This window comes from Panthera onca, chromosome B2 (assembly GCF_046562875.1).
Source record: "Panthera onca isolate mPanOnc1 chromosome B2, mPanOnc1 haplotype 2, whole genome shotgun sequence".
Taxonomy (NCBI): Eukaryota; Metazoa; Chordata; class Mammalia; order Carnivora; family Felidae; genus Panthera; species Panthera onca.
The window spans coordinates 22,794,444-22,819,090 of record NC_138343.1 but is presented as its reverse complement, the minus strand read 5'-3'; the positions used below and the strand labels follow the sequence as shown (position 1 = coordinate 22,819,090).

Genomic DNA, 24,647 nt, shown 5'->3' with positions numbered 1-24,647 from the left:
ACACAGGGGTGCACATATATTTTTGAATTAGTGTTTTCATAATCTTTGGGTAAATAGCTGGTAGTGGAATTATTGGATCATATGGTAATTCTATTTTTAATTTTTTGAGAAACCTCCATACTCTTTTCCACAGTGGCTGCACCAGTTTGCATTCCCACCAACAGTGCACGAGGGTTCCTTTTTCTCCACATCTTCGCCACCACTTGTTTCTTGTATTTTTTATTTTAGCCATTCTCACAGGTATGAGGTGATATCTCATTGTGGTTTTGATTTTCATTTTCTCTGATGATGAGTGATGTTGAGTATCTTCACGTGTCTGTTAGCAATTTGTATGTCTTCTTTGGAGAAATGTCTGTTCACGTCTTCTGCTCATTTTTTAATTGGATTATTTGGTTTTGCAATATTGAGTTATATGAGTTCTTTATATATATTTAGATCTTTTGTCATCCTCCTGCCAGGGTACTTACTGCTTAGACTCTGGCTGGACTGCCTTCTCTGCATACTCCTCCCTGTTGATATAGCCTGCCCCAAGCTCTCAGTGGACTCACCTGCAACATGCATTTTCTGAATTGCAATTCCTCTGCTATTCCCGAATAAACTCAGTTTCTGGTCATTCAAGCTTGCCTCAATCTACCTCTTTATTTAGGTTAACAGGTTTTTTCCAATTCTAAAATTATCTGGTTCTGTGATTGTGGATTATCAAGTCCTTACCAAATCACTTTGCCTGTCCACCTCTTCTGTGTCATCCCACATGATCACTATCTCTTCATGGCAGCATAGCCAGGGATAGAGGCAAGTCTCTATGCTTTATTGACCTTATGCACCCATTAGCTGGTCTGGCTACAGAAGAAAGAACATCTAATTGATTCACTGTAATGTAGCCATTGCTCACACTAGGTAGTGTTGTAATCTGCTGTTAATGAATACCTACAATGTCATGGGGACTATGCAAGGTAATAGAGATTTGGAGGTATAAAAAGATACACACCCCACCCTCAAAAATTGTAATATAGGCTGCCATGACAAAGGACTAATGGAGTCTGCGAGGGTTAGAATTGAATGTGGTAATGCAGGATCAGAAATAGGGTAGGGAGGGCAGGAAACAGTATATGGAGGAAGTAACTTAGTGTGTTCAAGAAACTGAATAACCAGGCTGGTGTGAGAGCCTGGAGAACAACAGAAAGAACTAGAACTTTTCAAGAATTGGGGACTTTACCCTAAGAGCAGTGGGAAGCCCCTGGTTAGTTTTTAACACCACCTCTGACTCAGGATCAGAAAGCCTACATTCCAGTGACCATAGATCCATAATCTTATTTTCAAAACAGAATTTTATTTTCCCCCTCAAAAAAGCATAAGTCATTAGTAGGTATCCCACATCTGACATATACCAATTAATATAGTGAATGCTTCCTTTAGATAAACCATTACTTTGAACTTGTCATATATAATTTGTTAGCTTAAACTAGTTTGCAGTATAACAGTCTGGGCTTTTCTCCCTAATTTTTAAAAGTGTAATTTACTGTAAGATGTATTTTTTAATGTTTTGGGGGCCTATATCCTGGCTGACAGCATTATTATGTTACTATCATGTTTCTTGTTGTCACTGGGTTGCTGACACTAATGCTCAGTTGGACACCTCCCATTTCTGTCATCAGGGCTCAGTGGTATCTCAGCTCAGATCAGCTGAAGAGGACATTTTGTGCTAATTCCTGTCAATCCCAGCCTTTTATCTAATCTCCCTAAACTTTCATGTTCCTAAAGTGGCAGGAGGATGTTGTCCAAAGGAAGAGCAACTTGTGTAACCACCAAACTCCTGTTGTGTTGTTACATTAACCCAGGGATGATTTATCACAGGATCCTGACTTTATTATAGGAGAGAAAACCAAGGATGTTTTTCAGGAGCCTTGCTATTTTGTCAAAAGCACCTTGATGGTAGCTGTATAACGTTCATTTGAAATGTGTGTGTTCTGAACTGATGCATTTGTCTGACAACTTTATTGATATTTCAAGTTGTATAATCATTTTTCATTTGAGTATTTGATTCTTCAGAGGTCTTGCCATTTAAAAAGTTATACTTTTCCTGATCAGTGATTCACTAAAGGGTTTATAGTGATATCAGGCTTGCTGTAAACCAGTGTATAAACTTGCTCTTCTAACAGATTTATACTTTAGCACATATTCCCTTAGGACTTCATAGTTTTTTTTTTTTTTTTTTTTTTTTTTATTTATTTTTGGGACAGAGAGAGACAGACAGAGCATGAACGGGGGAGGGGCAGAGAGAGGGAGACACAGAATCGGAAACAGGCTCCAGGCTCTGGGCCATCAGCCCAGAGCCCGACGCGGGGCTCGAACTCACGGACCGCGAGATCGTGACCTGGCTGAAGTCGGACGCTTAACCGACTGCGCCACCCAGGCGCCCGAGGACTTCATAGTTTTATAACAAAACATTTTTTATCGTGGCAGTAACTTATAGACCCACATATATATGTGGGACCCACACTGATTATATATATATAATTATATATATGTATATATATAATTATATATATATAATTATATATATGTATATATATAATTATATATATATATATATATATATATATATATATATGCCACATAAACAAATGCAGTGACTCATAAAAGCATCTAATTTTAAACACCTGTCCAGTATAATAATGAGCTCAAATAAACTGGAAAAAAATGGGATAAAATGGGGGAAATGACTACATTTGTGTTTATTCTTGGAATCATAATTTGAAAAATAACTCCCCAAATGACTACTTATCATCCCAGTCTTTTATTTTAATAACTAGAAATACTAACAAATAATGACATTACTAATTGAAATATCAATTTTGACAAGCCTTTACTTATTTCTCTATTAAAATGATTTCCTGAAATATCACAGGAAATTAATGAATCACTTGTTAATTAAATGTGAACTTTTCTACTCTAGTATTCAAATGGGAAAAAAAAACCCTGAAATATGATATATTCAAATTGCTTTATACTAAATTGAACATTAATGGTTATATAAATATAATATATGATAATGTTACAAATGAATGTGATAAGAATCCATAACATTCATAATGGAATTTGCTAATTTTGAACATTGGCTTTATCTTTCTCTTCACTCTGTCCCTGAAAATCCAAGTGCTGAAATAATGCTTTACCAGCATTTTCTAATTAGCCAAGTGTAACTTTCCATGAAAAATTTAAACATTCTCATCCAACTAACAAATCAATCTCTTTTCTTCTCTTGTTTTGTTAGCCTCTTAGCAAATATCCTGCTGTGATAAATGACATCTCATTCTGGTTACCCTCTGAGAATTATGCAGAAAACGATTTCTATGACTTAGTACGAACAATTGGAGGAGACCTGGTGGAAAAAGCTGAACTGATAGACAAGTTTGAACATCCAAAGTAAGTAAAAAAAAAACAAAAAAAACAACTTTCTGATTTTATCCTTTGTTGTTTCTCTGTGAAAAATGGCTATGGAAACACATAATGAAATTTTGCTGGAACTCAATGCATATGATACAAAACGTCTCTAGAATTTATAGTGAATGTATCGTTTATCAGAAAAGACTTTTATACCAGTCCTTTCTGAAAATGTTTCTAAAATGTGTATTTAATCTTTTCTGCCTTCGTAAAGAAAAATATGTGAAACAATGTTTTAAGGATCTTGGAGTTTTTCCGTATTGCTTTTAGAAATAATTTCTTACCATATCACATCCCAGGAACAGAGGAATTTGTGGGAAAAAAAGCTGTTTGGTTAGTCTCTCAGTGAATATTTATGAAGTGTTTGCCACATGCCAAAAGCTGTGTTGGGTCCTAGGATAAAGTTTACTAACTGTCTGAGGCCTGTTCACCCTGGGGTGTGTGTGTGTGTGTGTGTGTGTGTGTGTGTGTGTGTGTGTGTGTGAGAGAGAGAGAGAGAGAGAGAGAGAGATAGTCTTATGCTGATCAGATTTGACTCTGCTTTGGCTTTAGAAAAGCTTTCTTGAGTTATATCGTTAAGGATTTGCTCGGATCCATCATTCTATTCTGTTTCATTCTGTAGGGATTCCAGTTATACATGAGTAGGCTCTTCTTTGTCTGACTTCTCTACTTGTCAGCTTTCTGTGTAATGTTTTAAAATTCTTTATTTCCACTTCATTTTGAATGCTTTTCTCATTGCTACCTTCTCTGTCCCTTACTGTTTTCTGCAATCTCTTCTTCCCTGCTCACATTCCATTTCCGTCTTTGATTACTTTGTTTTCCCCACCTTTTCTGAGTTCTGTGAGCTCACATTTCTGTTCCTTCTGTTTTCTTGCCGTCTACTTTCTATTTCTGCTTTGTAATTTTGCTTCACAGAGAAATTGCTTCATTTGGTTTTTAAAATTTATTGCAGGATATTTCGCCAGCAAGTTCTTATGATCCAGTGGCAACATTTTTTTTCTGTGACTTCGTTAGTGAGTTTTTCTGCCATCTTCATTATTTTTTCCCCGATTTTTAAATTGATGTATCTGTGGTGTGCACATGATTGCTTTTTTGTTACTTGTATTTGAACAGCACTGGATTTTCTGAGCCAGCTATTTGCATAATGTTGAGGTGTGAGGTTGGGGGCTGACTTGGCAGAGAGGGGCTAGGGTGATCATCCAGGCTAGTTGTTTTCACAACACATAGTTTTCTTCCTCTCCAGTACCAAGAAATCAACTCTTTCTTTAAATATGGCTCATTCATCTCATTGATTCTTTACGTAGTTCTGCCTCCCGTCCCAAATCCTCTCTTATTACAAACAAAAGATTCACCTTTTGTTTACCTCAGTGATAAATTTTGAACTTCACGTCGTAGCCCTCAGCTCTGAGAAATGTATCTTTGCTTGTGTTTTCTGAGAAATGCCACTGTGTGTGTGTTTCTTTTCTTCACATCCTCTCATTGGCTTCTACTTGATTTCACCTGCTTTTGGCAGCCTTGAAATCTACTTTGGAGTTTGTAGATGATATCTGCCCTTTAGCTTTACAGAAAATAGAATGTATGGAGCAGCCTGGGGTTTTGACACAATGGAATACGCATTCAGCCTGGGACTTTTATGTGAGAGAGAAATTTCCAGGAATTTACGTGTTAATACTGAAATTCTGATTACTCACTTTTGAGAAGGAGGAAAAGTACGGGAATAAGACTGATTGCTAAGTAATACCTGATATGCCAGAAGCACATGACTTGTTAATTTTTTCCCCAGTGTTGTTTGATATGTAGAAGTCCTTTGGAATCAAGGATTCAGAATTTGTTCTTAAATTTTTACTTCTTAAGCTTTTGCTTCTTGCTATTGCCTTAGCTCTGTAGCTCTGCCTCTCATATCACCAGTGTCAAAGTTAGATGAGTTGCCCTTTGTGGTTAATATCATCAGATCTTAAAGGTTATAAAGCAATGTTATGGTCTGGATGTGGGAGTAAGTGTGGTTTGGGGTAGGGAGCAAATATTGGGTTTTCCTGACTTGTAGATGATTTGCAGTAGTTAGGGTAAATGTAGAATGGGCATGTTAATTGGAGACATTACAGTGAGATTGAGGTAGCATCAGGGTCCTGTGGACCACAGACAGACCAGGCAGACAGATACTCCATTAAAAACAAAACAAAACAACAACAACAGAAAAACACATCACTGGGGTGCCTGGGTGACTCAGTTGGTTAAGTGTTTGACTTCGGCTCAGGTCATGATCTCATGGTTTGTGAGTTCGAGCCCCACATCGGGCTCTGTGCTGATATCTCAGAGCCTGAAGTCTGTTTCAGATTCTGTGTCTCCCTCTCTCTCTGTCCCTCCCTCACTCACATTGTCGTGCTCTCTCAAAAATAAGTTAAAAAACATTTTTATAAATAAAATTAAATTTTAAAAAATCACTGGACTGTCCAGGAGTACTCTGTTGATGCCAGTCTATACACACAACCACATACTACCTGGAAGAAGAATTTGTCCAGTTTCTTCTGAAGGAGACAGTACTTTTGACTGGAAATTTGGAAGAAACCATCTAACCCAAAAATATGTCTTATTGGCATTGATCTTACCATCTTTTAAATAAATGTTAAACAAATATTTAAGGCCTGTTATTCCGGAGCTCTGCCAAATGACTAGCCTGCCCAGAGTGTGCACCGATCTTAAAAAGGGACTTGGTGTGGCAGAGATTGCTAATTATCTCTCAATATCCAATCTCCCATTTAAAAAATAATGTCACCTTGGGCACCTGGGTGACTCAGTCCGTTAAGCGTCCGACTTTGGCTTGGGTGATGATCTGATCCTTTCTGAGTTCAAACCCCACGTTGGGCTCTGTACTGACAGCTCAGAGCCTGGAGTCTGCTTCAGATTCTGTGTCTCCCTTTCTCTCTCTGTCCCTCTCCTGTTTGTGCATGTGCTTCTCCCTCTCTCAGAAATAATAAATGAATAAACTTTAAATATATATATAAAAAAATAATGTAACCTTGATTTTTTATCTAAGCAGCTTGCCAGCCAACTAAAAGTCTACACGTCTGAGCCTCCACTATAAGTTAAGTGTATCTATGTGGCCGAGTTTAGCCAATAATTTATAAGTAGAAGTGTTTAATGGTATTTCTACAAGTTTTCCTGAAAAGTTGGGTTGAGGCTGTCCTTTTTTCTTCCTGCTACTTCAATGTGAATGTGATGGCTGGTACTTTGGCAGCCATTATGGCCCATGTTATGACCTTTGCAATGGAAGTTGTGTTGCATACAGCCTGGGTCTCCGACGCTAGAGTCCATTCAGCCCTGGACTTTTATGTGAGACAAGTATCTTGTTGAAGCCACTAGTTTTTGGATCTTTGTTACTGGCCACCAAAGGTAAACTTTGCTATTATAGCCCTGAGTAAAAGGACATACTTACAGAAAAGGACACGTTATTTAGTAATAGCAGCTCACTGAGTAAATTCTCAGCAAGTATCTAAGGCAGGAGGGTAGCAACCTTTTTCCATTAAGGGCCAGATAGTAAATATTTTTGACTTTTGAGGTGACATCTGCTCACCTCTGCTGTTACAAAAGCAGCTATAGACAAAATGAAATCAAACAGACATGGCTGTGTTCCAACAAAGCTTTAACTAGAAAAACAGGTGGTGGGCTAGATTTGACCTGATATAGGGGAGGGAGCCACTCACATATTCTAAAATCCTCCTCTCATAGGTCTTTTTACCTGAGGCACCCTACACCCCTCCCGTTGTCCTCCCATTAAGAGTTCCTGACTTGGGTGGTGGCATGTGGAGGGTCCCCTGACCTTGCACTCATCAATGCATATCTTGAACTCAAGACTTAACTTTATTTTCTAAACACATAAATTAAATATTGCTAGACAGTCCAAAGAGCTGTGACCCTTTCTTCTCCTAACATGAAAAACTGAGAAATGCTAGTAATGAGTGAATGACTCTTTGAAATAAACAAGTAGTTGAACAAATCATGTGTTATTTTTTCAACAAATTAGGTTTCATTTTGTGAACAAAAGCAGATCCTAAGATATTTCAGGGAGACATAAACTGCTGACTATGAACCTAATTTCATAATGTTAGACAAATGGGCAGATATTTTCTGGGTTACAAATAACAGTTTGCGCCCTGAAGGACGTAGCTGTTCATATTAGAAGATGACATTTTGTTCTAGTCTGCCATTCGGAACCTTCTCCCAGAGCATCTTTGCCACTTAATCTGTAGGCCCCTTAACATGCAGTAGAGTTCTTATAGTTCCAAATTTCATATAACAAAAAGTAGAGTAGTGATTACTTTGGAGAGGAGAACTACGGTCACCACATGCACTCTGATGCCTTTGCAATATTGTGCTATATGCATGCACTGAATAATGAGAAAACTTAGGAAAATATGTACATCAACATACAAACTTGGATATCTGTTGCCCGACACATTTCTGAGTACACTGGTCATGGCCCATGCAACTGAAGAAATTATGGTGAACAGTGTTTATTTTCTCCTGTAACACAGTTGCTTAAAATATTTCTTAGCCCAGGGTAGGAGAGAGAGCAAAGAAAGGCAGAAGGAAACTTATCCAGTGTCTTCAGCTACTAACACCTCATTTGGGAATGCCACCAATTATTTGTGAACTGTAGAAATGGACTGTAAAGTGGGCTCAAATAGGACAGATTTGGCTTAAGCTCAAGGCAGAGGTTTTTGGGAGTTAGAACTTGAGAATTTAAAAAGAGTTACTTGATTTTACTGCAAGGAGTGGGGCGTGGTGGGGAAAGTGCCCAGGTGTCTGCAGCAGGCACTGCCCAGCAATGTCCCCAAACCAGAGCCTCCCATAGACTTCCACCCTGTTCCTGAGGCTGCTGCTTACTCTGCACAGCCTGCTCACACAGTCATGGTCATGCTTTCCTGAATCCATGAACCCATAGTCAGGGTCTAGTTGGGGCTGAGATGCTAAAAGGGAGCATACCTTGAGCTTTGGGCACCAAAGGTGAGTCCCAGCTCTCTTCAGCCCGACTTGATACAATAATGGTTCTGTCCTTTATGGCTGACCACTTGTAGTTTGAACTAATTTGGCATAGGTAGGGATACTGGAGCATTTGTCAGCACTTTTAACAGAATGCTCAAGAGGTAATTCACCAGGAGAGGCACCTTCTCAACGTGGCTAGCCCCACCTCTCAGTGGGTATGAGTCATGGGCATCACTTGCCCATAACTGGCCATGATGTGGCAGTGGGAGCACCTAAAGATGAGGCAGTTGGAGTGACTTCTCCTTCCTCCAATCTTTCCCTCCCTTCTTTCTTTTCCTGGTATGTTTGTTTTTGCTTTGTCAAACTGTATCCAATAAAAACATGAAAGTTTAAAAATAAAAAGGTAGAGATTCACTCACCATCTCAACACCCTAACACCAATTCTTAATATTGTTACATTTTCCCTGTCTTGACTTTCTCTATACATGTGTATCAGGTGATGTTTGATCTTTGAATGATTTCTGTATTATCAGCCCCTTGGTCTAGAGTGGGGTTCTTCAGCCTCTGCACTACTGATATTTGGGGCCAAATAATTCTTTGTTTTGGGGGCTATTCAGTGCATTGTAATTTGTCAGCAATACCTGTGGCCTCCGCTACCATCCCCATTTATAATAAAAAATGCCCCCAGACATTGCCAAATGCCCCCTGTTGGGCAAAATCACCCCCAGTTGAGAACCACTGGGATATCATTTAGTAGAGAATTTCTTATGTCTTCTGAAAAATATTTCTTAAAATCATGCTTTAGTTTTATGTTCTGGCCAGCAGGGAGAAGGAAGAGAAGGACCTCACAAGAGGGAGGTGTATCAGGTGGGGGGTTTCTTGTGTTTCCAAGAAACATACTTGGTGGAACATAGGAAAAGCTGGGCACACCAACTAGGCTTCAGAAAGAGCAGGAGCTCTTTCTGGGGTGTGTGTACCAGTTTCTACTTCTCTACTGCATTTTATTTCTGCACACTCACTCTGGCTCTCCACCCCCTGCCCTTCTACTTTCCGCCATGTAGCTCAGGCTCTGTCTGTATCTTGCAGAGTTCTGAATACCCTGCCCAGCCCCTGAGTCTAAATGACTGTCAGGTGTCAGCTGTCAGCACCAGTTGCTAGCACCTTGCCCAATTCTGACACTTTCGACAAAGGAATCTCCCTGGCCCCACTCAACTTTTCTGGCCAAGTCAGAGGTCACTGAGCAGCTGGTGGACAGGCTTCACTTGAGTCACATGCCTCCCCTTGCTCTAATTAGTCACATGAGTCAAATGGCCTCTGACGTTGTTTTACAAGTTAGTAGGTTCACTGTTTATACATATCTTTCTTTGTTTTCTTTTTAACCTGAACTCAGTAGCTTCTGACTCCAGCGCTACCATTTTCAGACTTCTTTGAACTTCAGGCAGAGAGGCATGTTGTAAAAACATTAATTAATTGATTCTTGAGTTCCTGTGTCCTAGGAGACATTAGGACCACAAGGATATTAGGGCAAGATCCTAATTTTTATGGAGCCAAATAACACAGGAAAAGTGAACAGCAATAAAAAGTAGAAGGTGATAGATATAAGGTGGGTTAAGCCTAGTAAATGGCATGCACGGTTACTTGCACGTAACTGATGCTCAGTAAACTTTCATGGACTTAAAACAAGGGGCACATGTCTAGGGTTATGGATTCAAAGGAAAGAAGCCATTGGGATGGGAAGATTTCCCAGGAGACAGGATAGCAAGTTCTGCACATCTGTCTCCCTTCTGATACCTTGTGAATGAGATATACACAATTCTGACTCTAATTACTGTCAGTAAGTGCTTTTCAGTAGAAACCTTCAGTTCCTATAAAAAGAATTCTGGGTTGTTATGTTATTTTGTTGCTGGGACAAATTCATTCATGGTAGCCACTTTAAGACATAGGGGATGCATTTAAGGGTACACCTGATTCAGAACAGGAAACCTGTTTGGAACCAAGATGGGTCTAGAGGCCAGAGACCTTCTTCAGCTTGGTGCCTCTGGCTCTATCCCTCTGCTCACTCCTCATAGCCAGTGTCTGTGTCTTCCCCCAGCCCCCCTCCCTGCTACTTACACAAACACGGACATCTCCACCTGTTTCTGCATTGGCCAAAGTCTTTTCTGGCCAGTCCACTCCATTATCAAAGTGCAAACTGGAAGGAATTAATCCAACTGACTGGTCAAACTGCCAGTACCCCTTTTAGGGAGAGCTCTTTGTACCAAGCTGCCTTCTGAGGTTCCAGGCAATCTGTGGATGGACCACTCTTGGATCAAGACCTTATTGCTGATCTGGCCAGGGACCACTAATAAGACATCTCAGCCCTGCTTTCCAGAACAAAGAGCCAACTGTCTGAACATTTTCAACCAAAAGGTTCACAGGATGTTTTTTCAGAATAGAACAAGCACCCGAATACTGCCCTCTTTTCCCCGTCACCCACTAGTCTACCCCACATATAGGGCTCTAGGTAACTGCTCCTAATCACTGGCTCATTCCTATCTTGTGTTCCTTATTTGCATTTAAACTTTTCTAGGCTATTGCACTTGATGGAAACTCTGTAAGGCACGATGGCATAGTTGCTCACTTGTATCTTCCCATAATGTTTATATTAGTGGAAGGAGGCTGCCTCACTGTGTGACACTTGATGGATAGCTCATTGATCCTTCTTCACTCCTTAGAGGAGCTTTTGTTAAATGACTGGAAGTATTTTATGACATAAAAAGTAGAGGCAAGAAAGAGCTCAGAATCCAGAGTCAGAAGCCATCAGCTGAGTCTTGGCCCTGCACGTCCTAGATGTCTGAAATTGGGACTGTCTGAGCCCAGTTCCCTCATCTGCCAACCAAGGGCGCTAACATCATCTTTAATGGGTATAACTGCAAAAATTAGATGAGCCCGTATATGTAAAATTCTTTCAAAATGACACAGAGGTTTGTTTGGGTTTTTTTTAATGGCTAGCTATTACAGTAAATACTAGTAACTTTCACAATCAACCCATCTTGTTTATTAAAATAAAGAATAACCTCAGCACAGCTAGGAGCCTTGGACTTGGCAGCCAAATACATACGAATAGGAAGTTCTGGTACTAAAGGGAAGCAGAACAGACTTCATATAAAAGTATCATTCTGAAATGATACATGTTCTTCCTGCAACTTAAGGAGCAAATTTTTAATCACAAAGATGCTGACCGGCCAAGCTGTGTAGTTAATATGGCGGCTCTCTGTGTTGTGTGTTGAGAAAAGGCTATGGACAGTGACCGGTGGGATGACATCCCTGGTTTACAAATCACTCCCTGGTCTGGTTTCTTGTGACAGAGCCAAGTAAGTGCAGTTATCTGAACTTAAAGCTTGGCCAGCAATGAAACGCCAGCTACAGCTAATCTTGAGAGAGCTTGTCAGAAGTTGTGTCCCCTTGAAGCTGACAGCATGCAGTCCCAGGGAGGTGGCTCGAGGTGGCCAGGCCTGCTTTAGAACCCTCCTGGCTTCTTTCCCTTTCTTCGCTTTTATTGCAATGCCGGTGGCGTGAGTGTAAGAACTTTTATTGTTGTGGTTCAGACAGCCCAGAAAGCAATTCTAAGAATACTATTTTTAGCTTGGATATTTGTTTTTTTTCCCTGCCTCCCATCCTTTCCCTCCTTCTCCCAAAGGCTTCTTTTTAAAGCAGCCCACGAGGGGTGCCTTTCCTCACCATCACACAGCAGCCCTGTTTGCCACCAGTGCTAGACAAATTAAAACACAATTAGTTCAGTCCCCGAACACCTTGTTCTGCCTTGTGCCCCAGCACTTCACCATTTGCTGAAGGATTCTTTGGGATTACCTTCAGCACTGACCTGGCAGGGCCCCAGGAACAGCATCTCCGCACAGGGCAGAGAAGGAGCAGAGAGATTGCTTGATGACAGCCAGGCAAGGAGAGAGGCCAGGCACTTAATGAGCTGTATCTTCAGTGATGTGCTGTGTTATAGCACACCTTTGTGAGAATTAGCCATGGAGCCGCTCTTCCCTCTTTAACTTTCAATTAGCAGTTTTCAAGGAATTCTTTGGATGTTATCCTCACTTGGCAACTTGTGCACCTTTTTGTAGCGTGGAGATTGAATGCTCTCTTTCCATGATGTGAGGCTCAAAAGTAACATCACTTGATGTTTCCCTGTCTCACCCCCAACAGTATTGATCAGATTAAAGCAAGTTAAAATGCACACCAAGGACAACCTGTCACAGAATTGCTGGCAGAAATGTGACAGGAAAGGGCAGCCCCACCCCATCATTTGGGGCAATTATGAGCAATGCTCTAAATCATTTTGGATCTTTAAATCTGTTATCCCAGGTCACAAGGTCACTTCAACTAAGCTACCACCCAAATTGATACCCAGAGCCAGCCCTGGGAGGCTGCCCCTCCCTCCCAGCCCTCCCCCCCCTCACTCCCCTCCCCCATGGCACTGTCTGCACTGTGTCAGTTAGTTACCTTGTCCTTCACACCCCACAGAGGCTTGACCTTGAATGTGCTACAGCCCTCACAGTTAACGATGATATCTTAGTAACCAAGACATTTATGAATCCACGTACAGCCTCAGAATCATATATAAGATAACCAAACAGTTATCCTGAGTACAGATTTCAGAGTTGAGGCTCGAAAGATGGGCCTATGATTTGTAAGAAAGTCTCTGAGACCTCTTTGAATCATTCTAGAAAATTCGTATTTCTCAATAGCAGAGATGGACTTAGCAGACTTGTCAATCCCTCTGGCTCCAGCATCACACAGGCCGGGGCTACAAGGCACACAGTGTGTGAGCTGGGGTGGTGCCATTTGGTCACCTGAATGTCTCTTGGGCTAGTTATCTTCCTTAACTTGGTCATAACCGAGACGCAAGCAGTTGATGTACAAAAGGTGGCAGCAGGCAGGTACCTCTCGGGATGAGAGGTCAGCTCCAGGGGAAGGGACCTGTAGTGCCCACAGATGGTCCAAATGGTACCCATGAGCTAGGGCATCTTTCTTATTGGGGACCTTTGGTAGGGGGCCATGCAGTCAGCAAGCACAGTGGAAGCAGGTGACAGAGCAGACGAGCAGTCACAGGGCAGCCAGGCTTAGGGGCAGCCATCTGCCTGGACACTCCACTGGTTGGCTGAAGACCCAAGGCTCCTGATTGTCCCCTACTTAGACTTGGGATTGGCTTTGGAGTCCAGATGTGGGAGTGGGGGGGGGGGGGGTGGGGTGTGGTTAAGTTAGAAAATCCAGGAGACCAACAGGAGCTTCAGTTTTGGTTTTTGTTGTTGTTGTTTTGGTTTGGTTTTTTGTTTGTTTTGTTTTTTGTTGTTTGTTTTGTTTTGAATACCTGTACCTTCACTGGTGGGGAAAGGAGGGTCTGTTTATTCATGTGTAGTTTGGAGCCAGAGAAAGTATTACTATGATGGGAATTTAATCATGTGTCTAGTGAGGACAGAGTAAGATAGAATGTTCCATGAGATTTACATGAAGAAGAGGACACCTCAAGGCAATGTGGTGTAAGTTAGGGAGTCCCGTCTCCATAGAGCCACTTGGCAGTCAGAGCACTAGTCAGACACTTAAGAAATGAATTCAGGACCTTATATTCAGATATCCCCAGCATGTCACCACCACGTGCCCACAGGGACCTCAGCCTCCTGCAGAGTTACTCTCAAGTATGTCTGGAGATCCCAAAAGTTGTCCCCCATTTGCTTACAAGCTTCCTGTGAACATGCTGGTGACTCTCCTGGGGCCCTCGGGTTTCCTCCTGCATATCACCGGCCCTGCTGCTGCTTCCCCTGGCTGGCTGGCACACCTGTAGGACTCTGGGGTCTTTATGGTGTCTTGTGCTATTTCAGGTTTGGGTGTCCCTGTGCTTTCCCCCTCTGGTGTCACACCTGTCCCCTGCGACTTCAGCAACTCTGCTTTGAGCCCATCTTCTTTCCTACCTTGCAGAGCTCTCCCCCCACCCCCCACCAGGCTTCCCGCATGCGCTCCCACCCCCCCCACCCCCCCCCCACCCCCCCGCCAAACCCATGCAAATGAAGGCTTGGGGATTCCAGTGGAGACCTGACTCCATCTCAGCTTAGACTAAAATCTTTTCCATGGAAGCACAGCTCAGAAATGAGGACAAATTCAACAAAATGGCAGTCACCTCATCTTTTGTCAACATAATTTTTTTTGTATGATGTCTTATTTAATATTTCTTAGAGGAGAAAGAATACCCCATGAAAGTTTTTAGATTCTCTATTTGGCGTATCTGTCTAACTTCTCCTGAAAGAAAGTACAATAGTAAGATGAGAAGAGAGGAAACCAGCAGTGAAAATTAAGCAGGTGAAGTATTTGTTCGAGAGAGGACTGCTGTGGTCTCAACATTTATACAGAATTTTACTGGAATAATCACTTATCTTATCCCAGCATTTATTAAATATGGTAATCTCTCCTAGATGATCGTCTGTCCAGCAACACACACGGTGTGCACTTTTTGGAATTCTGTAGTGATGGTGGAATAAGCATTTCTAACACATTCTTTTGGCAGTTGCCACATTGCATTGTATTTATACAGTTCCCACTACTGCACTGCCAGTTACTGCCAGACACTGGGTCTGTAACTTTCTACTCTACTTGAGATATAAAACATAGCAACTACTCAATAAACATTTTTTTTATGAATGAATGATAAAAAGGAAGAAAAGCCAGCAACAACATACTTCTGTCATGTTTTCTGCAGATAAAACTGGCATCCCTTTCTATGTAGAGGAGACCCCATTTGGTAACATTTTGCACCTGGGTGACCAGAAGCCTTTACAACCCATATCCATTATGATGGTTTCTTACTGAGGAAAAACAGAGTGGAGAGGAGAATTGCTCCTTAGGAACAGAAATTAGGTCATAGCAAGTTAGATTCTGAGTAAACTGCTGGGTTAAAAATAATGTTTTTGAGACCAGTGTTCAAATAGAGAAAAGGAAAAAAAGTAAAAGGAAAAAAAAATGCCTTTTAAGAAGATTGGTTGTATCCTCTGTAAAATATATTTTAAAGCTCTGAGCATCCAGGATCAGAAAAGTGTGGGGTGTTGGAAGTATGCAAATTATTCATGATTACCTAGGAAACCCTTTTCTGACTGGAAGAGGGGCAATTGCAAGGTGGGATAGAAATTCAGAGAGTCAAATCATGACATGCTTGTGTGTATGTTTGTTTGCCACAAGATGAGGAACAAGGGAAATTTTTGAAGGAACATAACATGAAAGGAAGAAAAAAGCTGTCTGTACAGGGAAGGCAGAAAAACCTTAGCTGTCTTGAATGTGGACTTTCCAAGCCACCTGTGTACCTAAGGCATGCCATTTGGCATAATAGGAATAGTGGACCCCTGACATGGCTGCCAACATCCTTTTCTAGAAGCATCTTCTTCCCCAATATGCATGGTTAATAGGAGAGCATCTACACTGGTCCAGTGGGACTCTGCCCCTTGGACTAAGTGATTGATCCAGGGGTGAGCACCTGATAAAGCTGGGCCAGTAAGGCCTATTCTCCATAATGTTTGGATAGAAGACCAAAGAGAGCTTAAGCTGTGAGTGACATACCTAGGAACCATCTCTGGCCATGTGTCCCATGCGGGGAGAATATGGTAAGCAGAGAGGGAGAAGGAAGCAGCAGAACAGAGATGCAAGATGGAGAGAAGATGCTGGTATGGTTGAGTCCCAGGTTCCATTGTATTCTGGGGCCCAGCCGCACCCTGCCCTTTCCACAGCTTGGTTGTCCAATCCTTGGTCAGATTCCCTAAGCAAGTGTGACTCCCTTGTTGTTTCATTTGAGTTTTCATTATTTGAGATCAAGTGATTTCTAAGACTCATAATTGCAGACTTTTGGCACTGGAAGAGGGCAGGAAGTAAGAGGGTGACAGGCAGAAGTCATCAGCTTCCTTTCCGGAGAACTCTGGAGAACTGCAGAGACGAGGCTGCAGAGGGCCCTTGAGCTCCAAATGTTTCTATTCAGTATAATTTTGAATGGTCCTTTCCTCTTAGCTAGAATAGCTAAAAATTCATGTGTCTCAAGTTGTGACTCATTCATTCTAGTGAATATGTATTTGAACATTACCATGGGTGAGGCACCGTGATATCTATGATATTTATGGTCAGGAGATATACAGATGACTTTTTAGGGGCACCTGGGTGGCTCAGTCAGTTAAGTGTCAGACTTCAGCTCAGGTGATGATCTCATGGTTTGTGGGTTCAAGCCCTACATTGGGCTCTGGGCTGACAGCTCAGAACCCGGAGCCTGCTTTCGATTCTGTGTCTCCCTCTCTCTCTCTGCCCCTCCCCCACTGTTTCTCTCAAAGCTAAACACTTAAAAATTTTTTTAAATGATTTTTTAAATGAGTCCTTGTCCTCAAGGAGCTCACAATCTGATAGGAGGTCAGTGCACATAGATATTTGCAACTTAATATGAGAAGTGTCAGGTGAGAGACGGCGCCACCACGGCTTCAAGGAAGAGCATCATGTCACTTTGCCTTAAATGCCCAAGAAATGTTTACAGATTATGTTTCAGCTGACAAATAAGAATTAGGTATGGAATGGGCCAAGAAATTCCAGGCAGAGTAGACAGCAGGCACAGAGACAGGAACACAGAGATATGAACATAATTGAGTGTACCTAGCATACAGGAAGCTTGACAGAGCTGGGAGGGCAGGGAGGAAGGGAAGGGAATAAAGCTGGAGAGTTTGGGAGGGGCCAGACCTTAAAGGCCTGGTATTTCCTTATAAACATATGGTCCTCTTTGGTAGAATATGTGGGTACTCATTGAGCTAATTCAGCTGTTTTCAAGTTTGTAAGTGATTATCTGTCTTGAGACTGTGCTGGCCATGGGGTAAGGTTGGAGGTAGGTAAGGTATGGAAGCACATCTGAATGAGAGGAGATAATTGTCTGAGCTGAGACCATGGCTGAAGCCTTGTGGGAAAACCTGACTGATGGAAAGGAAATTCAGTAAAAATCCACAGGAAATGTGGACCCATTTGGGAGAGACAACCTAGATGAAGGGACCAAATACCACTCCCCAGTCCTGAGTGTTATGACTACGAGGATGGGGGCTGACCTTGAGGCAGGGGTTAAGTAGAGGGAGCAGTCGTTTGGAGGAGGTGATTTTAATTACTTCTGGTCTTCTTCTGTTTTTTTTTTTTTTTTTTTTTTCAAGTCTATTTGAGAGAGAGAGAGAGAGAGAGAGAGATTGCATGCACACAAGGTGGGGAGGGGCAAAAAGAGATGGGAGAGAATCCTAAACAGGCTCTGCACTGTCAGCATGGAGCCCGATGCAGGGCTCAGACTCAAGAACTGTGAGATCATGACCTGAGCTGAAATCAAGAGTAGGACACTTAACCGACTGAGCCACCCAAGCGCCCCACTTCTTGAGTTTTAGGTAGGCCACGTGGGAATGCTGACCTAAGAGCACATGAGCGAGAAGCCAAGATTAGGATATACAGTTGGCAGCTCTAGATAGGAGGTGCCCAGGACATGTCTGGAACAGGAAAAGGGTAAGATAAGGAAAGAACAAACCCCAAGGAAGTCTTAAGGGACGGAAAAGAGAAAGACTGAGTGAAGGAATTAGGAAGTGCAATCCAGGAGGTCCACGTAGAGGAGCAGAGGCTGGGGGACAGAAGCCATGGAAGGTTCTGTCTTGCAGGAGCGAGATTATAGAATGCCGTCAGATAGATCTGCCAAGACCACATGGATTTGGCCAATAGGAGGCCTTCAGTAGGAAATTCAATGATAGAAAATACTTGGGTTAATCATATTTCTTCTCATTTCCCCCCTGTTGTGCCTTCATGAATATTTATTCCACAAATGCTAGTAATTAGAGAATACTTGATTTAATGGGTAGATACAGAGGGTTGATGTGTTACGGAGCAAACAAAATGTCCTTACTCTAGCACTTAAACCTGCCTCTTCAGGGTTATGTGCTTGGTAATTTTCATTTACAATAATGTTGTAGGGAAGTTTCACTTTTCAGACACTTACCTGTTTTATTTTCCCTTCCTGCATAGCTCATTTAAGGGGTAGATAGAGCAGGTGAAGGATATCCATTAGCCCTTTCTGAGAAGCAGGGATTATACTGGAGTGACAGAGATTACTCCCCAGCACCAATTAAATTAATTAAATTCACTTGGGCCTGTATATAGCCACTGTATTTAACTTAAGAAAGGATATGGGATGCAAATGAAGACCTGAAAATATGAATGGAATTTGGAATTTGAACAATACTTTGATCAGCATTTCCTAAAATGGCACATGGGGAAGAAAAAACTCCTTAAGGTTGCATATGCTTCCCTTTACTTCTGACAGGGGAACCTAGGCACCTGCTGTGCAGCTCTGCCTCCTCCAGAAGATAAAGCCACCCCTTGGGAACAGAAGTGCAGTATAATACAAAGTACACACAGCTCCTGAAATTAGACTTGACCTCCACTCGCCTCTGGAGCCAAAAACAGCCTCCCCAAAATGAGAGAAAGAAAGCTAGGAAAAGAAGGTGTGAGGAGCATATCGCAAGGAGAACCAAGAAGAGCTGGTTTTGATTATATTTAGAATGTTATATTTTTTTTAACCTGGATTGAATCAATGAATACCTGCACATTGAACTTCTTTTCAGGATTCCTACTGCCAGGAAATCTGTTTCAATATGAATTCCAAATAATGTTATATCACGTCTGATACAGGAATATACCTGGCAATATTAAACAGATCAAATTCTTGAGAAGACTAGTCTGAATAGAAGCTATTCTTAGCATAGTTAAAATAAAGGAGATCAGTATAGGTATTCAAGATGAAAAATCCTAATAGTTAATAGAAAACCAAAATTCAAGGTCCTGCCAACCTTCAGAGCAGAGTGGTTTCAAGTGCGTCTCAGAAAACATGTGTTTTAGAGATTTTAGCCGGGGTGGGGAGCAACACATTTTCATGTCTTTTTCTGGGGTGCCCTTCCTCCCTGCCTTTAAATCATCTGATGTCTCCAGTAGTGCCTGCCCTGCCCCTTAGACAGCTTTGTTCGGCCAATGGCTGGACCAGGTGGAGATCGAAATTGGATCCCATAACATATGACTGGATTTACACATCGTAATGACACCATTTAATTATTTTAAATAATGCTTTTACTTAGGTTTCCTACTTATGGTACTACAAGGAGGATTTTTATTCTTCTAGCTCAGGCCGTAATATAAAAATGGCACGACAGTTATTGTATTCCTAATTACAAATTTGTTTAATTAAAATTACATTCAGTCATTCTGACATACATACTTTCAAGCAACTGTGAAATAGAGCTATTATCATCTTTTGGTATGCTGCCTTGAGTGGCTAATAATTTTAGTTAGGTGGTAGTTTTAGGTCCTTATCATCAGTAAATATGAAAAATAAAGCTAGAATAAAACAGTAGCAGTAATTTCAAAATTTATGTTTGTTTATCAATTGGGCCTTTGCATTATGTTTTTAAAACCAGTTTCTTGGGGTGCCTGGGTGGTTCAGTGGGTTAAGCGTCCGACTTTGGCTCAAGTCATGATCTCACAGTTCGTGGGTTCAAGCCCCGCATTGGGCTCTGTGCTGACAGCTCAGAGACTGGAGCCTGCTTCCGATTCTGTATCTGCCTCTCTCTCTGCCCCTCTCCTGCTCATATTCTGTCTCTCTCTCAACAATAAATGAACATTAAAAAAATAAAAAAAAAACAGTTTCCCACCTGAGGCCTCCAATAAAAATCAAGAAATCCTATGTGTTAAAATATCTGCTGGATGTATTCTGTGGAAAAATAGATCCAAACAATCCATAGCAGATGTGAGGAGGAGGAGATCTCTACTGCATTTTATCCCTGAATCTAAGTCTCCGATTCATGGATGTCTGACAAATCTGTTTTAAATTGGTGGCCATGTAGATGGTGTCCCCATGGAAAGGCTACTCTCAACTTATTTTTCTATTGTCGTTTTTAGTGAGGTGAAATTTACATGAGTGAGCAATTCAGTGACATTTAATACATTCACAGTATTGTGTAACCACCACATCTCTCTGCTTATCTAGATCCAAGACGTTTTCATCACCCCAAAGAAACCCCACACCCTGCTTCCCTTTCCCCACTCCTTCCATCCCTCAGCCCCTAACTGCCACCAGTCTGCATTCTGTCTCGGTGGGTCTCCCTATTCTGAATATGTCATATACACTGTATGTTAGCCAACTTGACATTACATTACATTTAAAAAAATGGAGTTATGACCCAGCAATAGCACTGCTAGGAATTTACCCAAGGGATACAGGAGTACTGATGCATAGGGGCACTTGTACCCCAATGTTTATAGCAGCACTCTCAACAATAGCCAAATTATGGAAAGAGCCTAAATGTCCATCAACTGATGAATGGATAAAGAAATTGTGGTTTATATACACAATGGAATACTACTTGGCAATGAGAAAGAATGAAATATGGCCTTTTGTAGCAACGTGGATGGAACTGGAGAGTGTGATGCTAAGTGAAATAAGCCATACAGAGAAAGACAGATACCATATGGTTTCACTCTTATGTGGATCCTGAGAAACTTAACAGAAACCCATGGGGGAGGGGAAGGAAAAAAAAAAAAAAAAAAGAGGTTAGAGTGGGAGAGAGCCAAAGCATAGGAGACTGTTAAAAACTGAGAACAAACTGAGGGTTGATGGGGGGTGGGAGGGAGGGGAGGGTGGGTGATGGGTATTGAGGAGGGCACCTTTTGGGATGAGCACTGGGTGTTGTATGGAAACCAATTTTACAATAAATTTCATATACTGAAAAAAAATAAAAAATTAAAAATGGAGTTATATAGTATGTGACCTTTTGTGTCTGGCTTCTTTCACTTAGCATGTTTTTGAGGTCCATCTACCTTATACCGTGTAGCAATACTTCATTCATTTTTATGGCTGAGTAATTTTCCATTGTATGTAGAAACATATTTTATTTATCCATTCCTTTCCTGGTGGGTATTTAGGTTGTTTCCACATTTTGGCAACTGCAAATAATGCAGGTATGAACATGTATGCAAAAGCATTTGAGTTCCCATTCTCAATTCTTTTGGGGATATACATAGGAATAGAGTTGCTGAGTCATTTGGTAATTCTGTTTAACTTTTTGGGGAACTGTCGAACTGTTTTCTATGGTAGCTAAATCATTTTACATTCCCACCAGCAATGTACATGGGTTTCAGTTTCTCTGCATACTCTCTGACACTTGTTCCTTCCTCCATCTCCCCCTCCCTTCCATCCATCCATCCATCCATCCATCCATCCATCCATCCATCATTTGGTTTCGATTTATATTTCCTTAGCAACTAACTGATCTTTTCATAAAGTCCTTTGTTGAGCTGTAAGAGTTCTTTATATGTTCTGGGCACTTATTACACCAAACTTTTTATTGCCTCTTAACCTTTTGAAAGTTACAAATTATTTCCTTCTTTCCCCTTCCTTCTTTCCTTTCTTCCTCTCTCCCTCCTTTTTTTTATACCATTTGTTATTATTTAAATTTTAGTTAACATACAGTGCAATATTGGTTTCAGAAGTAGAATTCAGTGATTCATCACTTACATGCAGCTCATCACAAGTACCCTCTTTACTACCCATCTAGCTCATCTCCTACCCACCTCCTTCCATCAACCATTTGTTTTCTATTGTTAAGAGTCTCTTGTTTCCCTCTCTTCTCTTCCCCCCTCTTCCCATATGTTCATCTGTTTTATTTCTTAAATTACACATTTGAGTGAAATCATATGGTATTTGTCTTTCTCCAACTGACTTATTTCACTTAGCATGATACATTCTAGCACCATCCATTCTTTTCTTTCTTATATATTAAAAATATTAGATTTGGGTATTAGATATAATGGATCTTTATTTTAAGAAAAGAAAGATAATTTAAATTCCCTATAATTCAACCACTCACAGATGAGCACTGTTTTCATTTTTATGTCCTTCTTCTAGTCTTTTTTTTTAATATATAGAATGAACATGCATACATATATATTCAGAAAATTCTGCTTTCATCGTGTACTATTTAAATTTTTTAATGCTTTTTTGATGTGGAAAAGTTACACTTATTTACATATAATTATCAGAGCACTTCGTTGTTTCAGTGACTGGTGGACTAAAATCTTTCCGTGTGCTTGTTAATCATTTGAATACTTCTCATAAGAGTTGGGGTTTTATAAACAATAAAACCTGTCAGATCAACTTGTATAAGCTATTTATATACCCAGAATCCTAGTCCACTTTCTCTCATGGTTGTTATGATTTTTTTTCAGATTGTTATCTATCTGCCTTTTATTCTGTGTGGTGTTTGGGACATAGCAATATTTTATCTTCTTTCGTATTGTCATATCTAATGTTTTTTTCACTGATTCCTTCAATTGTCTTAAAAAGTCCTTATCTAACACGTAAAGGATTATATAAATATTTGCTTACATTTTCTCTTTTTCTTTTATTTTTTTTTTTATTTTTGAGAGAGCACAAGCGGGGGGGGCAGACAGAGAGGGGGACAGAGAATCTGAAGTGGACTCTGTGCTGACAACAGCGAGCCTGATTTGGGGCTTGAACTCACGAACCCTTAGATCATGACCTGAGCTGAAGTGGGATGCACAACTGACTGAGCCACCCGGGCACCCCTACTCACATTTTCTCTTAAGTTGTTTATTTAAATTGTATTTCTGGATCCATCTGGAACTTACGATGGTATTGCGAGATGAGAGGGTCACACTTTTATTTTCCTAAATAGCTAACTGTCTTTCCTGATACCATATACAAGATCAATAATTTGCAATAATAGAATCTGTTACCAAAGACATGAAACCAATTACTTTACTCATTTTTTTTTTTTTTAAAGGACACTTAAACACTGGCATATATATGAACTGGGTCATCTATGTCTTGGTTTACATGTATTCCTATTCTCACTAAATGAGTAGCCACACTGTCATGTCAGACCAGAATAGCCATGTGGCCACCCCAAGTCTCTCTTCTGGAGGCTGCATTGTCATCTGAGGACACTGGGAAGCAAAGCCTTTGCATGTCCTTTGTCCCAGGCAAATGCTTATGTGTCAGATTGATCAGGTTCCTGAGATTGGGCTAGATTGTGGTTTCTGGGGTTCAGTTAACCTTCAGTAGCTACACAATGTAGTTGTTGCCATATTCTGTCTTATTTCATGTTATGTCCTGGAAGGAATAGAGCATGTCATTGCCCAGAGCGGGGAAGCCTTTGTGGGGTAGTGGCTGCAGCATGGGCTCTGGAGTTGCCTTCAGTTCAGCTCCTATCTTTGTCACTTGTTGGCCTGTGGGACTTTAAGCAGCTGGCTTTATCTTTCTAAGCCTCAGTTTCTTTATCTTTAAAATGGACTTAACATTAGGACCTACTTTATAAGGCTATTTTGCAGTGCCTGGCACATAAGTATACAATAAATGTTAATACTGTTGTTGATAGTGATGTTAATATCCTAGCGGTGAATTTCTCCTGGGAGAAACTAACTTTAATTAAATGCAAGCACTAAACACACACCAAGAACAGCAAAGCATCTACGTTGGAAAGCTTTATATGTTGTATTTACTATAGTTAAGCTCATACTCAAATTAAGCATCCAGTTGCTCAACGATTGTTTGTTGCAAGCAATAAAGTTGCTTTCTCAAGGTCTTAATTATATTGGATTAAAAGACAGAAAAAGAAGGTTGAGTATATGACAAGAGAAGAAAAGTATGGTAGGGTTAAGATATGAGAAAGGGATTTTTTTAGCATCTTAAGAAAACATTAATTATAATTAATTATACTGGGGGGGTGGGGCGGGGTAAGTGCTGTATATGCTGCTGGTAGAAAAGTGGGACAAAGGAGAGGAGAAGGACGCCCCATGCCAGGAAATGATGCCAGCACATCTGTTCACAGGGTGGTATCTGATGAGACTTCCACTCTGGACAGGTCCTATGTCTTTGTATCTCAGGGTTTTGATTCAGGCCTGATGTCTACACCACAGAGTCTGAATACCAGAGGGATCCTGCACAAGGCAGACAGCACTTTGTATTCTGATTTGGAATTCAGCAAGAGGTTCATTCAGTGATGTAAGTGAATACCAACTAGTTACTGTCAGTGTTCATGAAACAAGGGATAGCAATCATTTTTAGGAGCTATCACTATTTTGCCATCATCTAGTGGTATTTTTTTTAATGTTTATTTTTGAGAGGGAAA

General features: G+C 40.9%; 1 protein-coding gene across 14 annotated transcripts in view; it reads left to right on the top strand.

Moving 5' to 3' along the window:
- FARS2 (phenylalanyl-tRNA synthetase 2, mitochondrial) overlaps nucleotides 1-24,647 on the top strand; it is a 538,848-nt gene that overhangs the window by 378,893 nt on the left and 135,308 nt on the right. For 13 of the 14 annotated variants that reach the window (XR_009604835.3, XM_060614886.2, XM_060614896.3 and 10 more), the window contains one exon: nucleotides 3,275-3,426. The exons of the other annotated variant lie outside the window; for it this stretch is intronic. Coding sequence is in view for 12 of the 13 variants with exons in the window: in XM_060614886.2 (XP_060470869.2) it covers nucleotides 3,275-3,426 (152 nt within the window). In the remaining variant the exon portion in view is untranslated. The remainder of the gene's footprint in view (nucleotides 1-3,274; nucleotides 3,427-24,647) is intronic. 14 annotated transcript variants of the gene reach the window in all.